The 21621-nt window shown below is 35.7% G+C and overlaps 2 protein-coding genes across 3 annotated transcripts in view; one reads left to right on the forward strand and one right to left on the reverse strand.

Moving 5' to 3' along the window:
* The window catches only part of LOC128989482 (centrosomal protein of 290 kDa-like), a 59543-nt gene extending 57449 nt beyond the window's left edge, over positions 1-2094 (reverse strand). Inside the window, exons 1-2 of the mRNA XM_054411375.1 lie at positions 2052-2094; positions 493-632 (exon numbers count right to left, since the gene is read on the reverse strand). Coding sequence (XP_054267350.1) covers positions 493-632; positions 2052-2094 — 183 coding nt within the window. The remainder of the gene's footprint in view (positions 1-492; positions 633-2051) is intronic.
* Positions 2095-4013: 1919 nt separating this feature from the next.
* The window catches only part of LOC128989855 (folate transporter 1-like), a 29980-nt gene continuing 12372 nt past the window's right edge, over positions 4014-21621 (forward strand). The window contains exons 1-9 of one of the 2 annotated variants that reach the window (XM_054411934.1): positions 4014-4043; positions 4823-4997; positions 7793-7963; positions 9293-9506; positions 10411-10509; positions 11221-11348; positions 13913-14009; positions 15401-15593; positions 17384-17525. In XM_054411934.1, the coding sequence (XP_054267909.1) occupies positions 4875-4997; positions 7793-7963; positions 9293-9506; positions 10411-10509; positions 11221-11348; positions 13913-14009; positions 15401-15593; positions 17384-17525 (1167 nt within the window). In that variant the 5' untranslated portion in view covers positions 4014-4043; positions 4823-4874. The remainder of the gene's footprint in view (positions 4044-4822; positions 4998-7792; positions 7964-9292; positions 9507-10410; positions 10510-11220; positions 11349-13912; positions 14010-15400; positions 15594-17383; positions 17526-21621) is intronic. The other variant, XM_054411935.1, reaches the window with a different exon arrangement.

The raw sequence follows: 21621 nt of genomic DNA on the forward strand, positions 1-21621 counted from the left end.
ACATAGCCTATACATACACGGACACGAAATATTTACGGTAACTGATCAGTTATGACAACAGACGACGCTAACCCGGGGGAGTGTAAGTCCAGACTTACACATACAGTTATGCAATTAAATGGATTGCTTGATAGCAGGTACTAAAACCTTTTTAATATTATTTGGCAATACGGAGGCTAACATACACAATAAAAATTATTCTAAGGCAGTAGGCCCAGATTGATTAGGCCTATAAAGACTGGGAACAGTTTTGACTACCTACTGTAGGCTATATCATTTTGAGTTGAATAATGAACACATCCAGTCAGAACTGTGTAACTAAAACACGTATTATACATAATTAGACATATCTTTGCGGAATCTAAGATATAGGACTAATTTACTAGGAAATGCCTTACAAACACTGGCTAAGACGGTTAGAATATCTAGCCTCTGTCTGACACCTTAAACTAGTTAGTACCAAATGCAAAAAAAATGTTGGTATGGGTCTACCTGTTCTCCTTTAAACTTCAAAATTTCTTGAGCTAGTTTAAAAAATGTCTTCAGGCTATCTTTGCCTAGATCTTTTGATTCATCAATATCATAGCACACAACTTCATGAAATAATTCATCTTTCTCTTGTTCTGAGAGGTCTGAAGGATGCACATTCAGAATTCTATTCCAATCAAAATTGGTCATTTTACACAAAAAATGTATAACAAAACTATAAGATAAATAATTGGAACATAGTAAGATTATTAACCACTTAACACCCTCTCAAATTTGTTTACTCTTGCACCAATTAGCCTAGAATGAAATAAGTTGTTGTGTTAATGTCATACATTTAACAATTTATTAGCAGGTAGCACGCTATAAAATATAAAAACTTTAAGTTAAAATTACAAAATCTCTTCTTGGTGTTATGGTCTAGTTCTAGTTTGTTGCCATTAGTTGCCACTTGCCAGTTTGAAGTTTGATCGGTTTGTTTGTTTACATGACAATTGACAGGTGACAACATAGCCGTTGCTACCAAGTCTACCAACAACTAAAAATGAAAATCTTAATAAATACTTCTATGGAGTATGAAAATCATTGAGCTATATAATCTATTTATCTCAGTGATGAAAATACCATTCTTTTAAGATCTAATGGTTGATTTGTTGATTATAAACAGGAATATGTACTGGAAGATATTTTTGTAACTGTCGATATTAATGTGTAGATTTATTAATGTAAATTTGGCCGGATTAAATTAAAAATTCTTTGACTATCATAACATAGATAAAACATAGTCCCTTAGCTTATACTATACTTTTATATAAGCAATGTTTGTTTGTATGTCTGCTTGCACAAAGATCTCGAAAACTGCTTCGACGCCATGTTAGTTTGCTAGCCACATCCAGGGAGAGGGAGCTTGATTTATTAGTTTGTAAAATAGTAATCATCAGGGCCATATTTCCCTAACGGTGGACACGGCGGTTGTCTCAGCCTTGGAGGGGGCCTCACTTGGAATGTGGCATAAATTATTTTTATAAATGTTACTATCCAATTCCGGATTTTGATCCGATGCCCGAAGGTCAAAATTTTTGACTCAACCCTAATGAAATGAAAAATTTCTGGCACTGACCTAAGACTCCTATATTTTTTTTATTATAGACTTATTTATTAGCTAGCCTCCTAGATCCTTTTACAGATCGGATTGTTGGAAACAAAAGGTCAATAATTCATCAAGTTTTTGAAGCAATAGCACGTGTATTTCAAACTCTTAAGTTCCAACCTTCGAAGAATCAGAATACAGAAGGGCCTCTCTGGTGAGAGCCGCCGGAGGCCTCATAGATTCTAAATACGGCCCTGAATCATAGCATTTAGGTCATGAAATAACAATAAGTGGATATACTACATAGGGTATTCTAGGTATTTGAAGTAAAAAATTACTTGTTGTTTGGACTCGTTTTAACAGTAATTTAAAGAGGATTGCGAATATGTTTTTTACCGATAGTTTTTCCGAATGTTTGATTCATACGCGGGGCCCAGTGCAGTGACAGTAAGTGTATCGTATCGATGCCACCCACCATCTCTGGAGTAATGCAGATGGGGGTCAGCACCCGTGGCCATTGTTCAATACAACAGCTTCCACTCCATTTAATGATTTTGAAGAATCAAGAATCATAGTTATAGACAGAAAAAATTCAATCTTGTCCAAAACCACAGTAAAACCAATTTTTTGCCTTATAGTCATATCCATACGACTGGGAGATCGATTGGGAGATATAACTTTTAAAGTTTTGATTTGTTTGTGATTTTATTTAGCCCAATTTAATGCTGATTTCGAAAGTTTTTATGAGAAATAGAGCTTTCACATGAACTATCAACGGTTGAAGGGAAGCCATATTTAATTATTCTAATCACAAAATGTCATCAACATTTTCATATTTAGCTACATCTGGGGTAATGCGCTCTGTTTGTTTGTCCAAGTTTACATAATAATTAGTTTTCTATTAATTTGTAATCATTGCATTAAAGATTTTTTTTTTTTTCCAATGTTCGCCTAAATTGGGATTTCTACATTTCACATGGACAGAGATCTACAAATTTCTAAGCACTCTAAAAATATTTCAGGCAGACAGAGATCAATAAAGTTTTAAATTGCAACCAATTTTTCTATACTCTATTATAGTTATGTAATGGTACCGATAATAAATCCTTGAATTTATGATGTGTGTTAGATATAAATATACTTATAGAAGATCTTCACAGTAATATTTATTCTCATAATACTAGACATAAGAACAATATGTTTTCCAAATGTGTGATCAAAAACCTTTTCTAAATATTGTATTTTTCATTATTTATTACCAATAAAAGGTTTCAATAAGTTAGAAGTGTAATTGAAAAAAATAGAGTTGTGGGCAAGAAACGGATTTTGACCTAAGTAGTAGCTACCTGGACAAAAAAAAAAATGGTAGTATAATTGAAATTTAGTTTTTAAATTGAATGGAAAAGCAAATAGTGTAAACAGTCACTTAACTGTTTAAAAATATTTTTTTTCTTTTTAAAAAAAAACATCCATCTATTTAATATCTTAATCCAAACATGACATAATCAGTTCAAATTTTTTAACAAATAGCTACCGGTACCATATCAAAATAATTATAAAACATTTTATACGTTGTAATGATCCTTCTGTTTCCATGAAAATATACCAATAAAACTAATCTCATTCATAATTATAAAACATTAGAATCCTGGGAGCAGAACCTGTACCTCGTAACCTGCCAAATTCTCTTTGAACTGTCAAATTAAAGTATTTAGAGCAGACTTCAATGAATATATTTGATTATTTACATTCTGCCAATAGCTCCATAAGCATACAAATTTTACAGGCCGGTGGGGCTAAGCCCTAAGGTTAAATACAAAACTTAATATGCCTATGTTAATTGAGACAAAGATGAATCCAACAAATCAAAAATCATTAAAACAGGTCCAGCCGTTCTTCGAGTTATAAAGTGGGATAATACGTTTTTGGTAGTAAGGTTCCCTGCTCTGAATTGTTTGCGCAATAGACCTGTTTTTCACATTATTTATAAAATATTTTAACATATTATTGTTTGCTTAATAATTTTGAATTGTTACAGAAGTACAATTAAATTTCTGTAGTGTTTATTTTAATTACATAAAACTCAAGTATTATGAATGAGATTCAATTAAAACTAATAATCCTGCATCATAGTAAATCCTAAAACTTTATATTTTTTTAGTTAATTGGCGGAGAGTTAGGAAACATATCTCATAACGGCTTTAATGATGTTTTAAAATAATAATTGATTTTTTGATAGTTTTTTAATGAAATTTATAAGAACTTAAACATTTTGGTTTGATTCTGAATTACTTCAAATTACTACATTGAGACAGGGCTTGAATGAGAGGGAATGTGGTAGATCTGCCAGCTTTTAGTAATAATAGGCACTATAATAGGCTTCTCTCTATTGAGAGAAACAGATGGTTTTTTAATTGCTCTTTATTTAAAATGTGAGCTCTGGTGTGTTAGTATAGAAGATTTAGTGGTGGGTATATTGATTTATCAGTGAATATATATGTGTCAATATACTTTCAGTTTTAGTGTTTAATAAATTTTCTAGCAAAACGTTATTTAGACAGTATTTGCTTCAATAGCTTTAACTTCAATTTGATATTAGGATGGAAATAGACAATTAAAAATATATTTATTGGCATTGAAAGTTATATTTGGGTTTCAATGGATAGCTCATAAATTGTTTCAAACACTTTTGTTTTAACTCCCAAAGCTGTCAGTGGTTTTAGTGACTTTTTTTATTTAATTAGTTTGTGATCAAATTATGCAGTAAATCTTAGTGTTAAGCTTTGGTACCGATACTGTATTTGGGCACTTGCGGGTTGGAATATGCGGGTAGGAACTAAACTTATCAAGTAACAGGCTACTACTATTTTGGTCTGTCACAAATGCAGTCTACAATGCTGTTTATACGAGCATAAATACTTTAACCAAAGTATTCTTTGTTTTGTTTGTCCTACAAACCGAGTATATTGACTTGTTGGACGATACTCATATATATTTGTGTAAACTTAAATAATTGTGATGAAAATCCAGTAAACTCGGTATATAAAAAGGGTTTATGAGTGGGTTTATTTGGATAATTAATTGTTTTTACTCACTGATGTGAGTGATTTAACATTGTAATTGATACATTTGTAGCAACAATTATTGTAACTACTGCTCAGCACTGTCCTAATTATTGCCCCTGTGCTTTAGCATTACTCGACCGACTAATTTGTTTTTATAAGTTATGATTTGTTGGGATTTCAGGCTCATTTCTACAGTATATTTTACATGGAAAGGATTATAATTAGAAACAAACATGCTTTGCCAATTAGGGTTTGTAATAATTGCAATTTATGGATTCATGAAAAACTTTAATCCTGACAAAAATTACTTTTCCGAAATAGTTTTCAGCCCTCCGAAGAATTTAACAGTAGCTGAGGTAAGCAAACAACTAGATTTGTAGAAATAACACTATATTTTTTCAAACTCATTCAAAATCTACACACACTAACGTTGAGTAAATCAACGTATTATTTATTGCTATCTGAGCGTATATAGTGTAATTTTACACAGTCCAGGGGGCGAGTTATTGTACCACTGGACCAGGAGGGGTTATCCAGTGACACATAGGAGGGGTACCAGAGGATCAGGGGTATATTACCAGGGGGTCAGTACCAGGAGAGTTATGGTATAAGGGGCCAGACAGAATTGTGGTACACTGTATTAGGAGACCAAGAGGCCAAGAGGGTTTTTAGAAACAGGGGACCATTCATGCTCGCTTGTGGTTTTTGTTTTTTTGGCAGTTAAACAATATAAAACAGACACGTATAGTTTATAACGAATTGTTTAAACACTGGCAATAGACATTTATTGATTACTGCAGTAATAATAACTCTGTAAAAAAAAATTAAATAAAACAAAATTGAAGGAAGTGTATTTTACAAGGGGCCGTGGTTCAAACTGCACATTTTAGATGGTTTCAAAACTCGTTCCCAAGGCAAAACCATTAACCCTTTCAGTGCTAGGCCAATAATTCTTTTTCTTAAGACTTTTTTGTTTGCCTTTTAATTCCATTACCTTTTGTTGAATTTTAACTGTATTGTTGTCACTATTTTATTAATTAGGCTAATTTTGAATAATATAAGACAATAACAAATATATATAACAAAGAAAAGTCCGGGTATTTGTAGTTAACATTAAATAAAACTTTGTTTTTGTTGTAAATTTCCAAGTTTTCTTTTAAATTGTAATGTTCTGATAGCATTGTTTGAAAGCAAAATCTCATAAAATCGAAAAAGACATCTAGTTTACAATGTAACATTGAATTTAACCTTGATTTAGTTTGATAAGGTTATAATAATATAGCCATTTTAGGAAGAATACTTTTTGCAGCAAAGCCTCCGAGTAACATGATTTATGATCTCTGTTGTGGTTCAACTGAAAAATATCATCTTAATAGTCCGTGACTAACTAGTGCTGCTACCTTGTTACGTATTGAACAACCTGCTGTAGCGCTATCTGTTCGCAATTGTTGGTTTCAGCTTAAATACTGGTTTTTGACTCCTCAGTCTCCAAGCACAGATAGCCGAGAAGGCTAGGGCGTGTGTCACTTGGCGCAGTGGCATTCGTTTGCTCGGGTTCGATTCCCGTCCTGTGTGGCAAATAATTGGTGACCTGTGTGTTTGTAGCGATATACTTCAACCACTGGGACATAGTGAGGTGTTCATAATCCTTGGTTTAGACATACACATTGGATTGGGCGATGATTGCAATATGAATCGGATTGGGATAAAGGAGGACAGTGAAGTTAAAGTTTAGTTATTCTAAGTGGTTGGCCATGTCCCACCCCCTGGGTGCCGATGATTGTATGTGAATAAAAATAATGCATTTAAAAACATATAAAAACAACATACCTAGCCACGATTAATAAACTTATTGTACAACACACAGAACATTGACCGAGCAGATCTTAAAAACTTCAACCTCAACGAAATAGTTAACATATCTTGATTTTTAAATCTACTTGACGACTAGCTGGCCTGACAGACGTCGTTCTGTCCTAATGTGGTTTTACGTCAAATGCTCGTTCATTTTCAAGATGAGCTCGTTCGCGTGACACAATCACGTCCTGGTTGAAGTTCGTTTGCTACGCTCACTCACCTTTAGGTTCGAGCTTGTTCGTTGTGCTCGCACTTGCCTTTAGGTTAGCTCGTTCGCTACGCTAACTCGCCTCCAGATTTAAGTTTGTTCGCTTCGCTCACTCACCTTTTGGTTGCAAATTAGCTGTTGTCATAAATTAAAAAAAAATAATGGTGCTGCACCCTGTTGGTAAACCTTTTAACTTTTTAATGCTATTAAGCATCACAGAATCAAATTGTTTAGTTGAACCAGCTGTTAAGATTCTTTAATTCCATTTAAATATGAGTACTCATAAGGTTAACATGGGGAACTCTAGAGCCACTGGGGCGGAGGCGGAGCCCTTTCGACGGATCTGCACCAAACTTCACACAAACCATCCTTGAATAATGCTTAATAATGCCTGAAAGGTTCATTACAATCTGTCGAGCGGTTTTACCAAAAGTGTTATGTAGTATAACAACAATTTTCAAGCCAAAAAATAATGCAAATATCTACTTTTCAATCAAATAAATACAACCAGCTGTTCCTTTAAAATAGAATAAAATTCTAAAATATTCATCTGTTAAAATGTAAACAAATCTTTTTTCCATAAAGATAACATGGAAACTTTAGAGGCCTCTGGGGCAGAGCCCTGATGGAAATTCTTGAAAACTCTTCTTATTGCACACCTAGAGCCTAAGAATAACCAAGCCAATTCCTGAGTTCTTATAGTTAATACTTTTTGAGATACAGTGATTAGTGAGAGGTATTTGACTTTTAAAAGTAGGCTATAGATATATAGGGTGCCCAAAAAAACCCTGGGATGGTTAAATATTTTTTGAAATATTTAATATTGAGATACAAAACTCTGGACATAAAATCTATTTTTTATCACATATTTAGTGATCCGCTACTTCCTCAGGGGGACGGCCCACTATAGGAGTCAGAAGAAAATCTTAAATGTAAGCATAGGTTGATATGCATATAAAAAAGGTCTTTATGTTGCGAACCCGAAAAAATCATGAATATACTGCTTTACCAATTAAAGATGGAGAATATCTGCTATAATACTTAACACATGTACCGGTATAACCATTTTGCTTTGTTTTATTCTAGGTAACTCAAGACATATACGGAGTTTCGGCTTACTCCAATCTTATCTTTGCCTTTGTTGCACTTCTGGTCACAGACATACTACAGTACAAGACCATAATCGTTGTAGGAGCTTTGGCAGCTGCTGTATATAGTCCAGTCCTCTATTTTGGAACTACCGTTACACAAATTCAGGTACCTAATGTGTTCAATCAACAAGGTTCCATAGTGTACGACCATAAGAATGATTTTGAGTTTGAATACGGAAAGTAAAATTAAAGCGAAGCGAGTGTATAACACATAGATTCAGAGTATTAGTAGTCGCTTGCGTCCCTAACACTCAAATGTACACTAACAGTGTAAATGAATGATCACAAAATTGTTTGTAATCAAACAGACACATTGAACACATGAAGGTCAGAATTTGAAGTTTGTATAATTTCACAAGTAGGTTCCTAAAAAAAAATCAATCCATATATAAATCCCAAAGTACCCATGAACTTTTGAGAAAACTACAAGTCACACCCCCATAAACCATATACTTAAAATGTTCGTCATGATGAGAAACCTTGAGCAAAACTATCCTTAATTCCCTCATAAATTGCTCTTTAAGGTTGTAATTACTTTCTAAAGAGAACTTTCCATACAGGGTGAATAAAAAGTCAAGACCCCCCCCCCTAATATTTTTCCGAGTAAATATACAGAGATATCCTTTTGGTGGTCGTGCAATCTTAGCAGGAAGTTTCATTTAACGATTTTGAAATTTGAGTGTCCCCCCAAAAGGGGGGCAACTCAAATATTTTAAATGTAAACCCCCTTCAAGTGACACCTCATTTTGAAGTGTTGACAAAAACTCAAAGAATGGTGAAAACTAGAGGTCGCTATCTCTTCTCTATCCAAAATGGTAGCCCGTCAAATGTTGTGGAAAATCAATGGTAAAATTGGTTCATAATGGTAATATTGGCTACCATTTTGGATAGAGAAGAGATATCAAACTCTGGTTTTCACCAATCTTAAAGTTTTTGTAAACCCTTCAAAATGAGGTGTCACTTGATGGGGGTTTACATTGAAAAATTTTTAGTTGCACCCCAACCCCCCCTTTTGGGTCGACACTGTGTAAAAACACATAATATCAAAAAAATCAGCTGTACTTATTGGTTTGTTATTCTTTCAATTTATTACCTTATTAAAATCAGGCGTGATGGTTTGTATTACTGTATTCGGTTTTGTTTATTTCAGCCTAACTTAACCAATCAATAGTTTTATTAATACCATTGACTATTAAATACTTTAATGCTTTCTTGCTTTCTTATGAAATGGCGACCATACAATGTAGGTATTTTAAGCCAAGTATGAATGGAGATGAGTGTAGGATGAGTGGAGATATATAATAATAATCAAAGTTAATACTTATGAAGTCAAACGGGGTGAAGCCCATGGGTAGTTTGAATAGTGCACAGTCTAAAATTTACTTTTGTCCAAAACTACAAAAGCACTTTGTAATAAATTAAGAATTGTTTTCAGATTTCTCAGGCGTTACTCGGGTTCTACAAAGCTTCCCAAGTAGCTTATAGTACCTACATCTACACTCAAGTTAAGAAACATAACTATCAGGAAGTGACAGCTGTAGTGCAGATAACTCCAAAACTGGGAACTTTGATCTCGGCACTCTTAGCTCAGTTTCTCATGTCAACCCACTTCATCACTGTCCAGAGCCTCATTCTCATATCTTGGGTTGGTAAGTAGATCGATGGTTTGAAACTGGACTGTTCCTGACCATTGGACTTATGATGAATGGTGTAGGTTAAAGAAATAGCCTGGTCTTAGTAGCAAAGGCAAATAAAGCCATCTTGCTCCATTTTACACTCATAATAAAATACACAGCATCATGCCGCTGTCTCAATATAGGTAATAATAATGCACACAAGCAAAAATGTTTACCATATATAACCTATTTTGTATCCATGTCTAAATGAACTGGACTGTAATTCATCAAATAACAGGTAACAGCTTGAAACAATATTTTTTTCATAGTTCAGTTAAATATTACCTGAGAATAATATAGTGACTGATATTATTTAGAATTTGAGGACTTCTTCAGGGATATCGAAAATAAGTATTCCATTGATAAAATGCGTATCAATATAGTTTGCCTCTCGTCTCTCAGGTAAGCTAGGACTCTGTATCTTTTAAAACAGATCCTTAAAATCCCATTCGGCTTTAAAAAATGTAATTTACCTACAGAGTGTAGTGCCCCTGCCTAAACCCTGTGCAAACATTCAGAGCAGGGCCCCTTACTACTTAAAGTTCGCCCCCCAAATCACCATAGGCCTATGAACTGTTTCTCATGCTCATAGGATGGATATATTTCTGCTGTTGTGGCAACATCAACATCTGTTTTTATCCTTCACGACTGTGGCAACAATAATATTGATTACCAAATGAGCAAATATTAAACAATTTTATTGATGGTCCAGAGACTATAATACTACTTATCATAATTTCTAATTGTGTTATATTTGATTGGAAGCATAAACATAAAATACTATGCTAGACTTTTTAATGCATTCACAATAACAACACCACTGTAATGTAAAAACTTATTCAGCCTTAATACTTCTTAATTGTTTTAATTTTTTTAGTCCACAGTACTTCATTTCTGACTACGCTTGCATTGCCTACAGTGGAAGGCACTGCTTGCCCAACCGACAAAAAACCTGGTGAAACGCAAAGTGTTAAAGGTAAAAAAAAAATTTACAGTATTCCAAATATGTTTAACCAAATCTGTCTATTATAGTTCTCTTTAACAGTGAAACCCTTCTTTTACCAGGCACTGTAAGCAGGGTCATTTTAGTAAATGAGCCCGTGTCCAGGGGCGCTGGAAGGGTGGAGGTGGGGTAATTATGTCTCGGGCCATGTTAAAAAAATGTCAACATTCTTCTTAAGTGTAAGCATTGAGCCCAACAGAGAAGACGATGCTGGAACTTGGAACCCTAGCAAAATAAATATTTTGGATGTTGGGAGAGGTTTGTCTGTGGAATATGGTGCCTGAGCTGGTTGGGGTGATTATCAGGCACAAGAACATTAAATCAAGGCAAGATAACCAAATTGAGAAATAGTCCAAGGGGATGATTGAGACAACAAGTGTAGAACTCCTCTGACAAATATTATGACCCTGCTGTGCTGAAGTAATCCCACTGGTGATCCTAGTCCCAGTAGACAGTAATTGTGAGGGGTTACGTTTAATGGGTGCGAACCCCACACAAATAGGGGAACCACGATGTCAAGCAACTATGTGTCAGGTAGAGATTCCCTCTCTCAGAAAAAAAAGAAAATTCTACCGTGTGTCCAAACTAAAATCCCTCTTGTGCTCTAAGTTACATCCTGAACCTAATACTTTTAGAGATATTCTGAGTACCGACCTGTTACATTACAAACATAATTTGTTGTAGTGGCAGGCTGTCAGAGATATCGTCATGCCGCCCGCCTACTCTGGGAGGAGCTCAAGTTTGCAGCCTCCAACGTAAACACCCTGAAGTGGTGTGTGTGCAGGATCATGTCTTACGGAGCCAACCAGTTGGTACTGTTTTAATCATTATTGCTAGATGTAATTTGACTGGGACTGAAAACAAATTTAATACACCTTAATAAATACATTGCAATTGACATAGTGTTTTACGTTTCAACTTCGAAATTCCAGTGCGCTGGTTCTTCCAAACGTCAAGCAGCGATTCAGCGTCGACATTTGGCGAGATGTATGAGCTGATTGGAACTGGCTCGGTTGTAGTGGCGAAATTTATTCCCCTACGATCGAAAGTAGATTTTCTCCCTCGTACCTTTTCACTTGGGAGGTCTTTCGCGTTTCATTCTTAATCTTGAAAATTAACTATGAAAACATTTAACACGTACGTACCAAACCAAATAAACCAAATCAAATATAACAAACTATTTTTTAGAACGTTTAGTCCAATCTAACCAATACGGTTATCAAATCAAATTATGACAATGCAAATAACCTGTATCAGCTGTTTTTGTTAACTTCAAAAACGTATTGACAATAACAAGGGCACTTTCAAGGGCTGTAGGACAGAAACTGGATTTTTCCCAGCCTTGTAACCAACTACAATCGATTTCTTGTGACACATTAAACAAAAGTTTTGAAAGTCCTCGGACTGACTAAAGAAACAGTTTGCCCATACACGAGCTTGTGTTAGGGTATAGGATTTCCATTTGATGATTTGTGTTGCTTTGAGGAAAAGAGCGACATTATGCTGGGGTATTTCTATTTGATCTCTTTTTACAATGTTTTTATTAGCTCGCTTTCTTGTTCGGTAAAAATTTTGCAATCAATATTAAACCAACTTCCTGATAAGCTAGAGGCTTGAAACATGAAACATAGCTCACAAATGGATGACCATGCAATATTAAATCATTTTACTTTCACATTTCCCTTGGGCTACACCCTATGGGCTCGTTTTTATTAGCTCACTTTCTTGTCCGGTACAAATTTTGCAATTGATTTTACACTAACTTCTTGATGAGCCCCAACCACCATTGTAATTTATTCTTGCATTACATACATACATTCATATCCTCTCCCGGTCCGATTATCCTTGGGTCTGGGTGTTCACTAGGCCTCTCCATCTTCTTTTGTCCTTCCACAATTCCACTTCCTCCACATACTGCCATTGCACTCCTCTTGCTTCGACATCACGTTTCACCTCCTCGAACTACCTTCTTCTGGGCCTTCCTCTTGGCCTTCTTCCATCCATTTGACGTTCACTCATTCTTTTCGGGATTCTTTCATTCTCCATTCTTCTTACGTGGCTGAACTATCTCAATCTTGTCTTCTCTACTCGTTTTCTCAAACTTTCTTCAACTGTTCCTCTTCTCAGCTTCTCATTTCTCATTCTGTCTAATCTTGTTTTACCTTTTATCCCTCTTATAAACTTCATCTCCCCTGTATTCTTGCATTATGTGTGTATTAAATAATTGGTAAACACAAATTTATGAAGTTGATTTTTGGCAGAATACACTATAAAATATAATGGTCATAGATGGTTAAACATATAATCTAGTTGTGAAAAGTGGATTCTTAAAGTTGCGGGTTTAACATTATTTGCAAGGCTATTTTTTAAGTTTAAGTATTTTATTCAGGTTTTGTTCACTAATGCCCCCATAGATTGCTAGACCATGACAGATGTGAGTCTATATGAGAAAAATAAATACCTTTAGGTGTTTCTTGATAACAAAAATATCATTCTTTTTAAGATATACAACCTTGAGGAAATTATTTTGCTAAATGTAGAACAGTTTGCTAAGCCATTAGATTTAATCAATGTCCAAGAAGTCTATGGAATGTCTCTCTGGCCTGTAGACAGTCCCGTGAATCGAGGGTCTATGTTTATAGTATAGTTCCTTCTCGATCACTTATGCGTGCCAGAGCTCGGTGGATGTTGAATAGATAAATGGATTCTGGGGAATCAGAGTTGCATATTTAAACAGACACTTTGTCCCTGAAGGAGGGGCTGCTAGGGAGGGGCTTTTATAAGAATTTGGATTTGTTGTTAATTTGATAGGATATTAAATCAGGTTGAGTGTAGTAAAATGAACGATAACTCCAGTGGCTCCTTAAGTGAGTTTTGCATATACCAGTTTTAGCCGGAGCTTGCAGCTAGTTTACAATTTGTTTATCTGCAACTTATATTTAAATAAACCAAGATGCTCATTCCTGGAAAGATTTTGTGTATTTTTGTTCTTCAGGTCAAAAAAAAAAAGAAACACCATATAAACAAGGGTCTGAAATGCCTGGTTTTCTGTCTTTATGTGATCTTTAATAATGTCCATTGTCCATAACTATAGGCAATTGACTTCAAACCTAGTACCATTGACTATATTGACCTAATCTGCAGGTATTTATAGTCAATGCTAGTACATAAGTTGTGACAGATGGCACCAATCTTTACTCAAATCAGATTTTGTAATTTGCAACAACTCTAATGATGCTTTGTTAAAAATCAGTACATAAACATTTGAGAGACTGTGCATATGAATGCAATGTTTTATTTTTCCCATTGTTACGCCTGTGAAGTACTACATCCTACCTTTGACACTATTCATACCTAAGAATCATTGCTATGACAGGTGTGTGATTACTATGTGCAAGCTCTTTGGAACGATATCACTGGATCCAATCAGAACACCAACAACGCCGGAGTAGAAGCCATCTATGCCTGCTGCAGTGAGTAACGACACTCGAACCTATTCAAAGTTTGGTTTGGCTCAGTAATTTATAATGGGTGCCTCAATACTGAACAGAGATAACTTGATGTATTCATCTCTTGTGACTGTGACGGCATCCGTTACTGTTTGATGCTATCAGGCAACATTTATGATGGTTTTCTTAATGTTGCGAGTAAAACATAATCAAATAGGAAAAACAGTCTTAATCAAGGATTGCAACTTATTTTTAAGCAATGATCATTAATTAGCTATGCTCTACAGAACTCTACAGAAGGTACATGGAACCAAGAATAGATTTTCGTCAGAAATCTGTACGGGCACAGGCAATGAAAATGATAAGGCAATAAATTTTGTATTAATATAAACTAATACTCGAAAATAACTTTGACTCATATTTATCTGCAAATTCAAGCTCTGATACAGTGCTCTAAAGTAAGCTAAGCTAGCAGACCACTGTGTAATTAGTGTTTTAAAACAATTTTATTAGCTAGCATTCTTGTCTGTTCGGTACAAATTTTGCAACTGATTTTAAACTAACTTTCCGATGAGCTAAAGACTTGAAACTTATTTTCATAGCCCCATGGGCTATGGGCCTCCAAATTTCAATGTTTACTTTTTAGAAGAATGTAAATATATCAATTGAAGTCAACAGTAAATACTTTAATTTTACAGTTTGTTCAAAGAGCAGAGGTTAAGAGGTACATGTTCTGCACCCGAGAGATTCAAAAGTTTTAGGATTATGAGAATAGTAGCAACATCTGATTACAGTTAAAATGGGTTTGGTTATGTATTAACAGGCTATATAAAATAGATTTCATATACTGTATTTACACATTAAAGACTAAAAAGTAAAAAAATAATTTATAAATTAAAAAAGCTTTTTAAAATACCACGTTTTTTACCAAACTAAAAAGTAGACAAAAATCTATATTATAAATATGATAAAGATTTAAAACAAATAATGGGGGCGCATGCAATAAGTGAAGATAATAATTGTAAATTAGCCATTGCATGCGCCCCACGTTTTTTGTCTTAAATCTTAACAGTATTTTCTCTCTCTCTACTTTTTAGTTAGTTTAAAAACGCGGTGTTTAATTATCAATAATTACTTATAATTGATAATTATCAATCAATCAATTATTGAGATGGGGACGCCACCTAGGTGCGTATTTTAACCCAAATATGAGTGAAGGATGAGTGTAGAATGGTGTGTGATGACCTGTGTAGCTTTGTTACTGACTAAGATCAGCGGTTTCATTAGTCAGGATCATTTATTTAAAGCCCAATGATCAGGAACAGCTGGGTCCAGTTTCGAACCATCAAAAAGCTAAATCAAACTTTGGTTTATGGTTGATATGTTTATTATACAACATTTTGTATGTGTCACAGGCACCGTAATATGCTTCATGGTGGGCAAGCTGAAGATAGATTGGCAGGACCACGGGGATATTGTCATTGCAGTTTGTACCCTGGTACAAGCAATGGCTCTCTATGCTTCAGCACAGTCCTCGTCCATCATAATTTCTTACGGACTTTACATCATTACATCTGTGCTTTGTGACTTATTGACAGTCATCTGCAAGTATGTACCATTAACTTTTGAGTGCACAAACAGCTTGGGTTGACAGCTTAGATCCGCCTCCTCATACAACTTTTTGATTCTGAAGAAGACATTCCTCCTATATGTCCCAGCAGTAGCAAATTATTTTAAACATAGTGGATGAACCATTCACACACTGTGCCACAGTCTAAAATGTTATTTTCTGCCTAAAGCCGGGTTTTCCTAGGAGCAGTGCGGACTCCTTTTGTCTTAGATAATTTAATGTTAATGTTTTCCTAGAAGCGGAGCGGAACACCATGTTAACCGCTTTCCCGCTCTCTGCACTCCTCTTTCGCATCTAGTAAAAACCGGCTTTAGTTTTTGTCACTGTAATAGTTTGGATAACTTTAATACTTTCAATGAAATGGCGACCATAAAAAGTAGGTATTTTAAGCCAAGTATGAATGGAGGAGTGGCGTGATCTTGTAGTCTTGTTAGTGACTAAGGCCGTGGCCGACATTCCTGAGACACAGCTGTTAATTAATTGCCCATACAGCTAATGGCAACTAAGGGAGTCTACAGTTTATAGTGAAATCATACAGGATACTAATTGATTTTAATAAGTTGTCTGTTCAGTTTAGCTTGGTTAAAAGTCTGCATTAGTGTTGGGCATCGATAGTCGATATATCGAAAATATCGATGTTTGTAAGCCAATTGTCGATTTTTTCCATCGATAGTTTTCTTCCGATAAATTTTTGGTAGAGATATTTTACTCCGATATATTGGTAATATCGATATTTTACTTCAATAATTTTGTTAATAGCGTAAATATTAGTATATTTCACTCCGATATTTATTTATTTTTCACATTCACTATTTTACCTATTTTAAGTTAAAACTACAGCTACTGTACGAGGTGGCATGGCAGGCAAATCTGTCATCACCAAAGTGTCAGTATCAGTCAGGCAGCGGTGACAATAAAACAATGTATTGCAATGCATAATATTGATGATACTGCTTGTGTATTCAATATAGAGGTACATTAATGTTTTAAGTAAATAAGCGAACAGCTGATTTTCTGCCCTAGGGATGTAAAAATCTGCTCGGTTCCCAAATGATGATGACAACTAGCATAGACAGCAATGCGTACCTTTCAGCCTCCAATTAACGTTTGTAAAACGGCTAAAACATCATAGTAACTTTTTTTTTACTAGTTATCATTGTACTAAGGTAAAAAATTAGATAGTATCATTAGTCAAAGATAGTATACATTGTGAAATAGTAACTGAGTCCAGAAACAATGTTTTTAATAAGTTGACCTGTTGTCTCATCAGTTTCTTTACCAAGTGAACTTGTATCGAGACGAGAGGAGTAAATACTACTGCTGAGTTTGATGCATACAATTCAAATAGTGATTTACTGGTGTTCTCTGTTATCTGTGCAAAAATAATTTTGAAAAGGATTAGTATTGAGTTGAATTTAAAACTTAATGTAATTTATATAATTTGATTGTATTAATGAAATTTACAAACCTAATTAAATTTACTCAATGTAGTTTTTATAGAAATAGAAAAAACTACATTTAAGGCTTGAATTCATTCTTTACAGTAACATCACAATTATTTGACTGTTGAAATCACAATTGATTAGTTTAATTTTACCACCATGGAATCTAAAATACACATCATAGTCTATAATTGAAAGACCAAAAACTGGCAAGTTTCTGTACTCCAATTATTGTACAAAAAATTTGCAAAAAAGGCTGCAATAATAGGCATACAAACAAGCGTCTATTTAAAATACAACTAAAAACTGATCGAATATATAATTAGTTCACAGATAGCATTGCAAATCAAGTATGACGGGTTTGGGCTCATCTTCGGCATCAATTTTTTCCTATCAGTCGGTTACCAAGGTATTCTAACATATGTTTTGACTTCCAAGAACACTTTGGCTCTTCCTATCCGTGAACAGGTAATAATCATTTTAAGAGATCTTCTTTAAGGTGTGGTTGGTAGAGTAAGAGTATATTCATTAACATGAAAAATAGATGTAAGATTACAAACTTTAGGTTTGTTGTGCTGGGCAAATTCACCTTCTAGCAAATATATCTTTAAACAACAAAAAAAGGCCATCAGGACAGCCCTTGAATCGTCTCCCGCAATCACTGCAAATTTCTGACTATTGCCCGTGGTTGTACAGACTTAATTATTGTTAATATGAAAATATCTCACAGTCGTGAGGAGATTATCATTGTCTCCCGCAATCACTGCAAATTTCTGACTATTGCCCGTGGTTGTACAGACTTAATTGAGCGGAGCGAGCGAAGCTCTTATACGTCGACTCTTAGGCATTTCGTAATACGCAAACTCCTCCTAGACGGCTGAATCAATCGTTTGAAAATTTTGCATAGTGATAAAGACCATATCGGTGAGTGCCAACATCTATATGGCGTTGAAAAAGTCTCTCAGGAATCCGCCCCACTGGGTCTCAAAGTTTTAATGTAATCCTTATGGAAGCAGTATTTGACACATAAACAAAAACAAAGACATATGATCAGCTGTTGACTTTTGAATGCAGTAGATAAAGGAATAGCGGATAGCATTATTCCACAGATATTAGAACAGAAAAGGTATGTATCATAAGAAAAAATCAAATGACAACAATAGCATGAGGTCCGTGACGTAGGAAGAGGTGAAGGAAGTAGTAAAGGTGAGCAGTCTGGAGTGTGGAAACTGTTTATGACGATTATATTAAGGTATCTGCAATCCTAAAATGCTATGGAAAGGGAGGGAAACAGTTCCTTGACGTAGGAAGTGGTGAAGGAGTAGGCTAAAGGCGAGCAGTCCGGAGTGTGGGAACTTTTTATGACGATTAGATTAAGGTATCTGCAATCCTAAAATGCTATTGGAAGGGAAGGAAAAAGGTCCGCGACGTAGGAAGTGGTGAAGGAAGTAGTGAAGGCGAGCTGTTCGGGGTGTGGGATCTGTTTATGACCATTAGATTAAGGTATCTGCAATCCTAAAATGTTATGGGAAGGGAGAAAAACAGGTCCGCGACGTAGGAAGTGGTGAAGGAAGTAGTCAGGGTGAGCTGTCCGGAGTGTGGAAACTGTTTATGACGATTAGATTAATGTATCTGCAATCCTAAAATGCTATGGAAAGGGAGGGAAACAGTTCCTTGACGTAGGAAGTGGTGAAGGAGTAGGCTAAAGGCGAGCAGTCCGGAGTGTGGGAACTTTTTATGACGATTAGATAAAGGTATCTGCAATCCTAAAATGCTATGGGAAGGGAGGGAAACAGGTCCGTGACGTAGGAAGTGGTGAAGAAAGTAGTAAAGGCGAGTTGATCGGAGTGTGGGATCTGTTTATGACCAATAGATTAAGGTATTTGCAATCCTAAAATGCTATGGAAAGGGAGGGAAACAGTTTCGTGACGTAGGAAGTGGTGAAGGAGTAAAGGCGAGCAGTCCGGAGTGTGGGAACTTTTTATGACGATTAGATTAAGCTATCTGCAATCCTAAAATGCTATGGGAGGGGAGGGAAACAGGTCAGTGACGTAGGAAGTGGTGAAGGTAGTCAAGGCGAGCTGTTCGGAGTGTGGAAACTGTGTATGACGATTAGATTAAGGTATCTGCAATCCTAAAATGCTATGGGAAGGGAGGAAAACAGGTCCGCGACGTAGGAAGAGGTGAAGAAAGTAGTAAAGGCGAGTTGATCGGAGTGTGGGATCTGTTTATGACCAATAGATTAAGGTATTTGCAATCCTAAAATGCTATGGAAAGGGAGGGAAACAGTTTCGTGACGTAGGAAGTGGTGAAGGTAGTCAAGGCGAGCTGTTCGGAGTGTGGAAACTGTGTATGACGATTAGATTAAGGTATCTGCAATCCTAAAATGCTATGGGAAGGGAGGAAAACAGGTCCGCGACGTAGGAAGAGGTGAAGAAAGTAGTAAAGGCGAGTTGATCGGAGTGTGGGATCTGTTTATGACCAATAGATTAAGGTATTTGCAATCCTAAAATGCTATGGAAAGGGAGGGAAACAGTTTCGTGACGTAGGAAGTGGTGAAGGAGTAAAGGCGAGCAATCCGGAGTGTGGGAACTTTTTATGACGATTAGATTAAGGTATCTGCAATCCTAAAATGCTATGGGAAGGGAGGAAAACAGGTCCGCGACGTAGGAAGAGGTGAGGGAAGTAGTAAGGTGAGCAGTGTGGATCGAGTATGGGAACTGGAAACCGTTTGTAGCATTTAGATTAATGTGTCTGCAATGCTGAAATGCTATTAGAAGGGATGGAAGCATGCCCATGACATAGGAAATGGTGAGGAAATGGTGAAAGAAGTATTAAATGCTAGCAGTGCGGAGTGTGGGGAATGTTTGTGACAATTAGATTACTTACTTACTTACTTACTTACTGCTGGGGCGCTACAAATCGCAGTCGATTCTTCGCCTCGTAGATCAGCCTCTTCCACGCTTCTCTGTCCGCTGCCATCTCCACTATCCCTCCACACTGACTCACATCTCTCTTAACTTGGTCATACCATCAATCAATGGACAATTAGATTAACGTATATAAAATACTAAATTGTTATGGAAAGTTATGAATACAGGTCCACGACGTAGGAAGTGGCTTAGGAAGTGGTAAAGTATGAGCATAGTGTGAGAACCGTCTGTGGCAGTTAGATTAATGTATATTCAATCCTAAAATGCTTTGAGAAGGAAAGGAAACAGGCCCCACGACGTAGGAAGTGGTGAAGGAAGTAGTAAAGGCTGGCAGTGCAGAGTGGGGGAACCGTTTGGGAAGTTAGATAAATGTATCTGTAATACTTAAATGCTATGAGAAGGGAAGGAAACAGGTCTATGACGTAGGAAATGGTGGAGGAAGTAGTAAGGCTAGCAGTGCAGAAAGTGGGAACTGTCTTTGGCAATTACATTAATGTATCTGCAATCCTAAAATGCTATGGGAAGAGAGGGAAACAGGTCCACGACGTATGGGGTGGTGAAGGAAGTAGTAAAGGTGAGCAGTGTTGAGTGTGGGAATGGATTAATGTATCTGCAATGCTAAAATGCTACGGGAAGAGACTGTAGACTGTAGGTTATTGATTACGAAGCTCTAATCTATACATATTTTCGATACATGCAATCGTTTACAATCAAAATTTACAACTGAGTTGACAACAGCTGATTTTTACTCGACAGAGGCTAAAAACTATTTTTACTCCCTAAAGAGTAAAAATGCTACTTTACACCCGCAACGCTTGCATTAAAAACGAATGTTTTTACTGCAGTATGACAAAAACGATATAATATGAACCCTTGACGACTCCGCTCAATTTTGTGGATGCCTCTGCGAACGCTACCTAGTTATTATTAATATGAAAATATCTCACAGTCGTGAGGAGATTATCATCGTCTACCGCAAATGATTGTTTTTTTCTAAATATTTATTTACTTGTATTAAAGATTGTTGTTATATTAGTTTTCCTATTATTGTTAAGACAATGAAAGAAATGGTAATGAAATGTGAAAACTTATCTATTTAATACAACAGATTGGGAGAATAGCTTGTACCAGATAAGAAACTGACCATTTTTGTGAATGGACTTTTGAACTGGACTCTATCTATAGCTGCGAACAAGACTACTGAGACTTTTGTAGCTTTGTATAAAATGTATTTTGTTTATTATGTTTTTGTTGCATGAAAGAAATAAATAAATAAACAAATAAATAAAATAAGGCTAAATTCTGATCTTTTCCCGCGGTTGTGTGGGTATTTTAACCCCCCATCGTCATGCAAGATCGTGGTAAAATTCTGATCATCCCTTGCTGCAGTCAAGACATCATTATATCGTCTCCCACGATTGGTGATAGCTCACATTCCCAGTATTTATTTAGGATATTTATCTCAAAAATCCTTTCGGGCTCCTCCCCAGTGGCTCTGGAGTTTCCCATGTTAACCTTATGGGTACTCATATTTAAATGGAATTAAAGAATCTTAACAGCTGGTTCAACTAAACAATTTGATTCTGTGATGTTCAATAGCATTAAAAAGTTAATAGGCTTACTTACCAACA

This window comes from Macrosteles quadrilineatus, unplaced genomic scaffold (genome assembly GCF_028750875.1).
Source record: "Macrosteles quadrilineatus isolate MER2022 unplaced genomic scaffold, UCM_ALF_1.0 Scaffold_3__2_contigs__length_128488019, whole genome shotgun sequence".
In the NCBI taxonomy this organism is placed as follows: Eukaryota; Metazoa; Arthropoda; class Insecta; order Hemiptera; family Cicadellidae; genus Macrosteles; species Macrosteles quadrilineatus.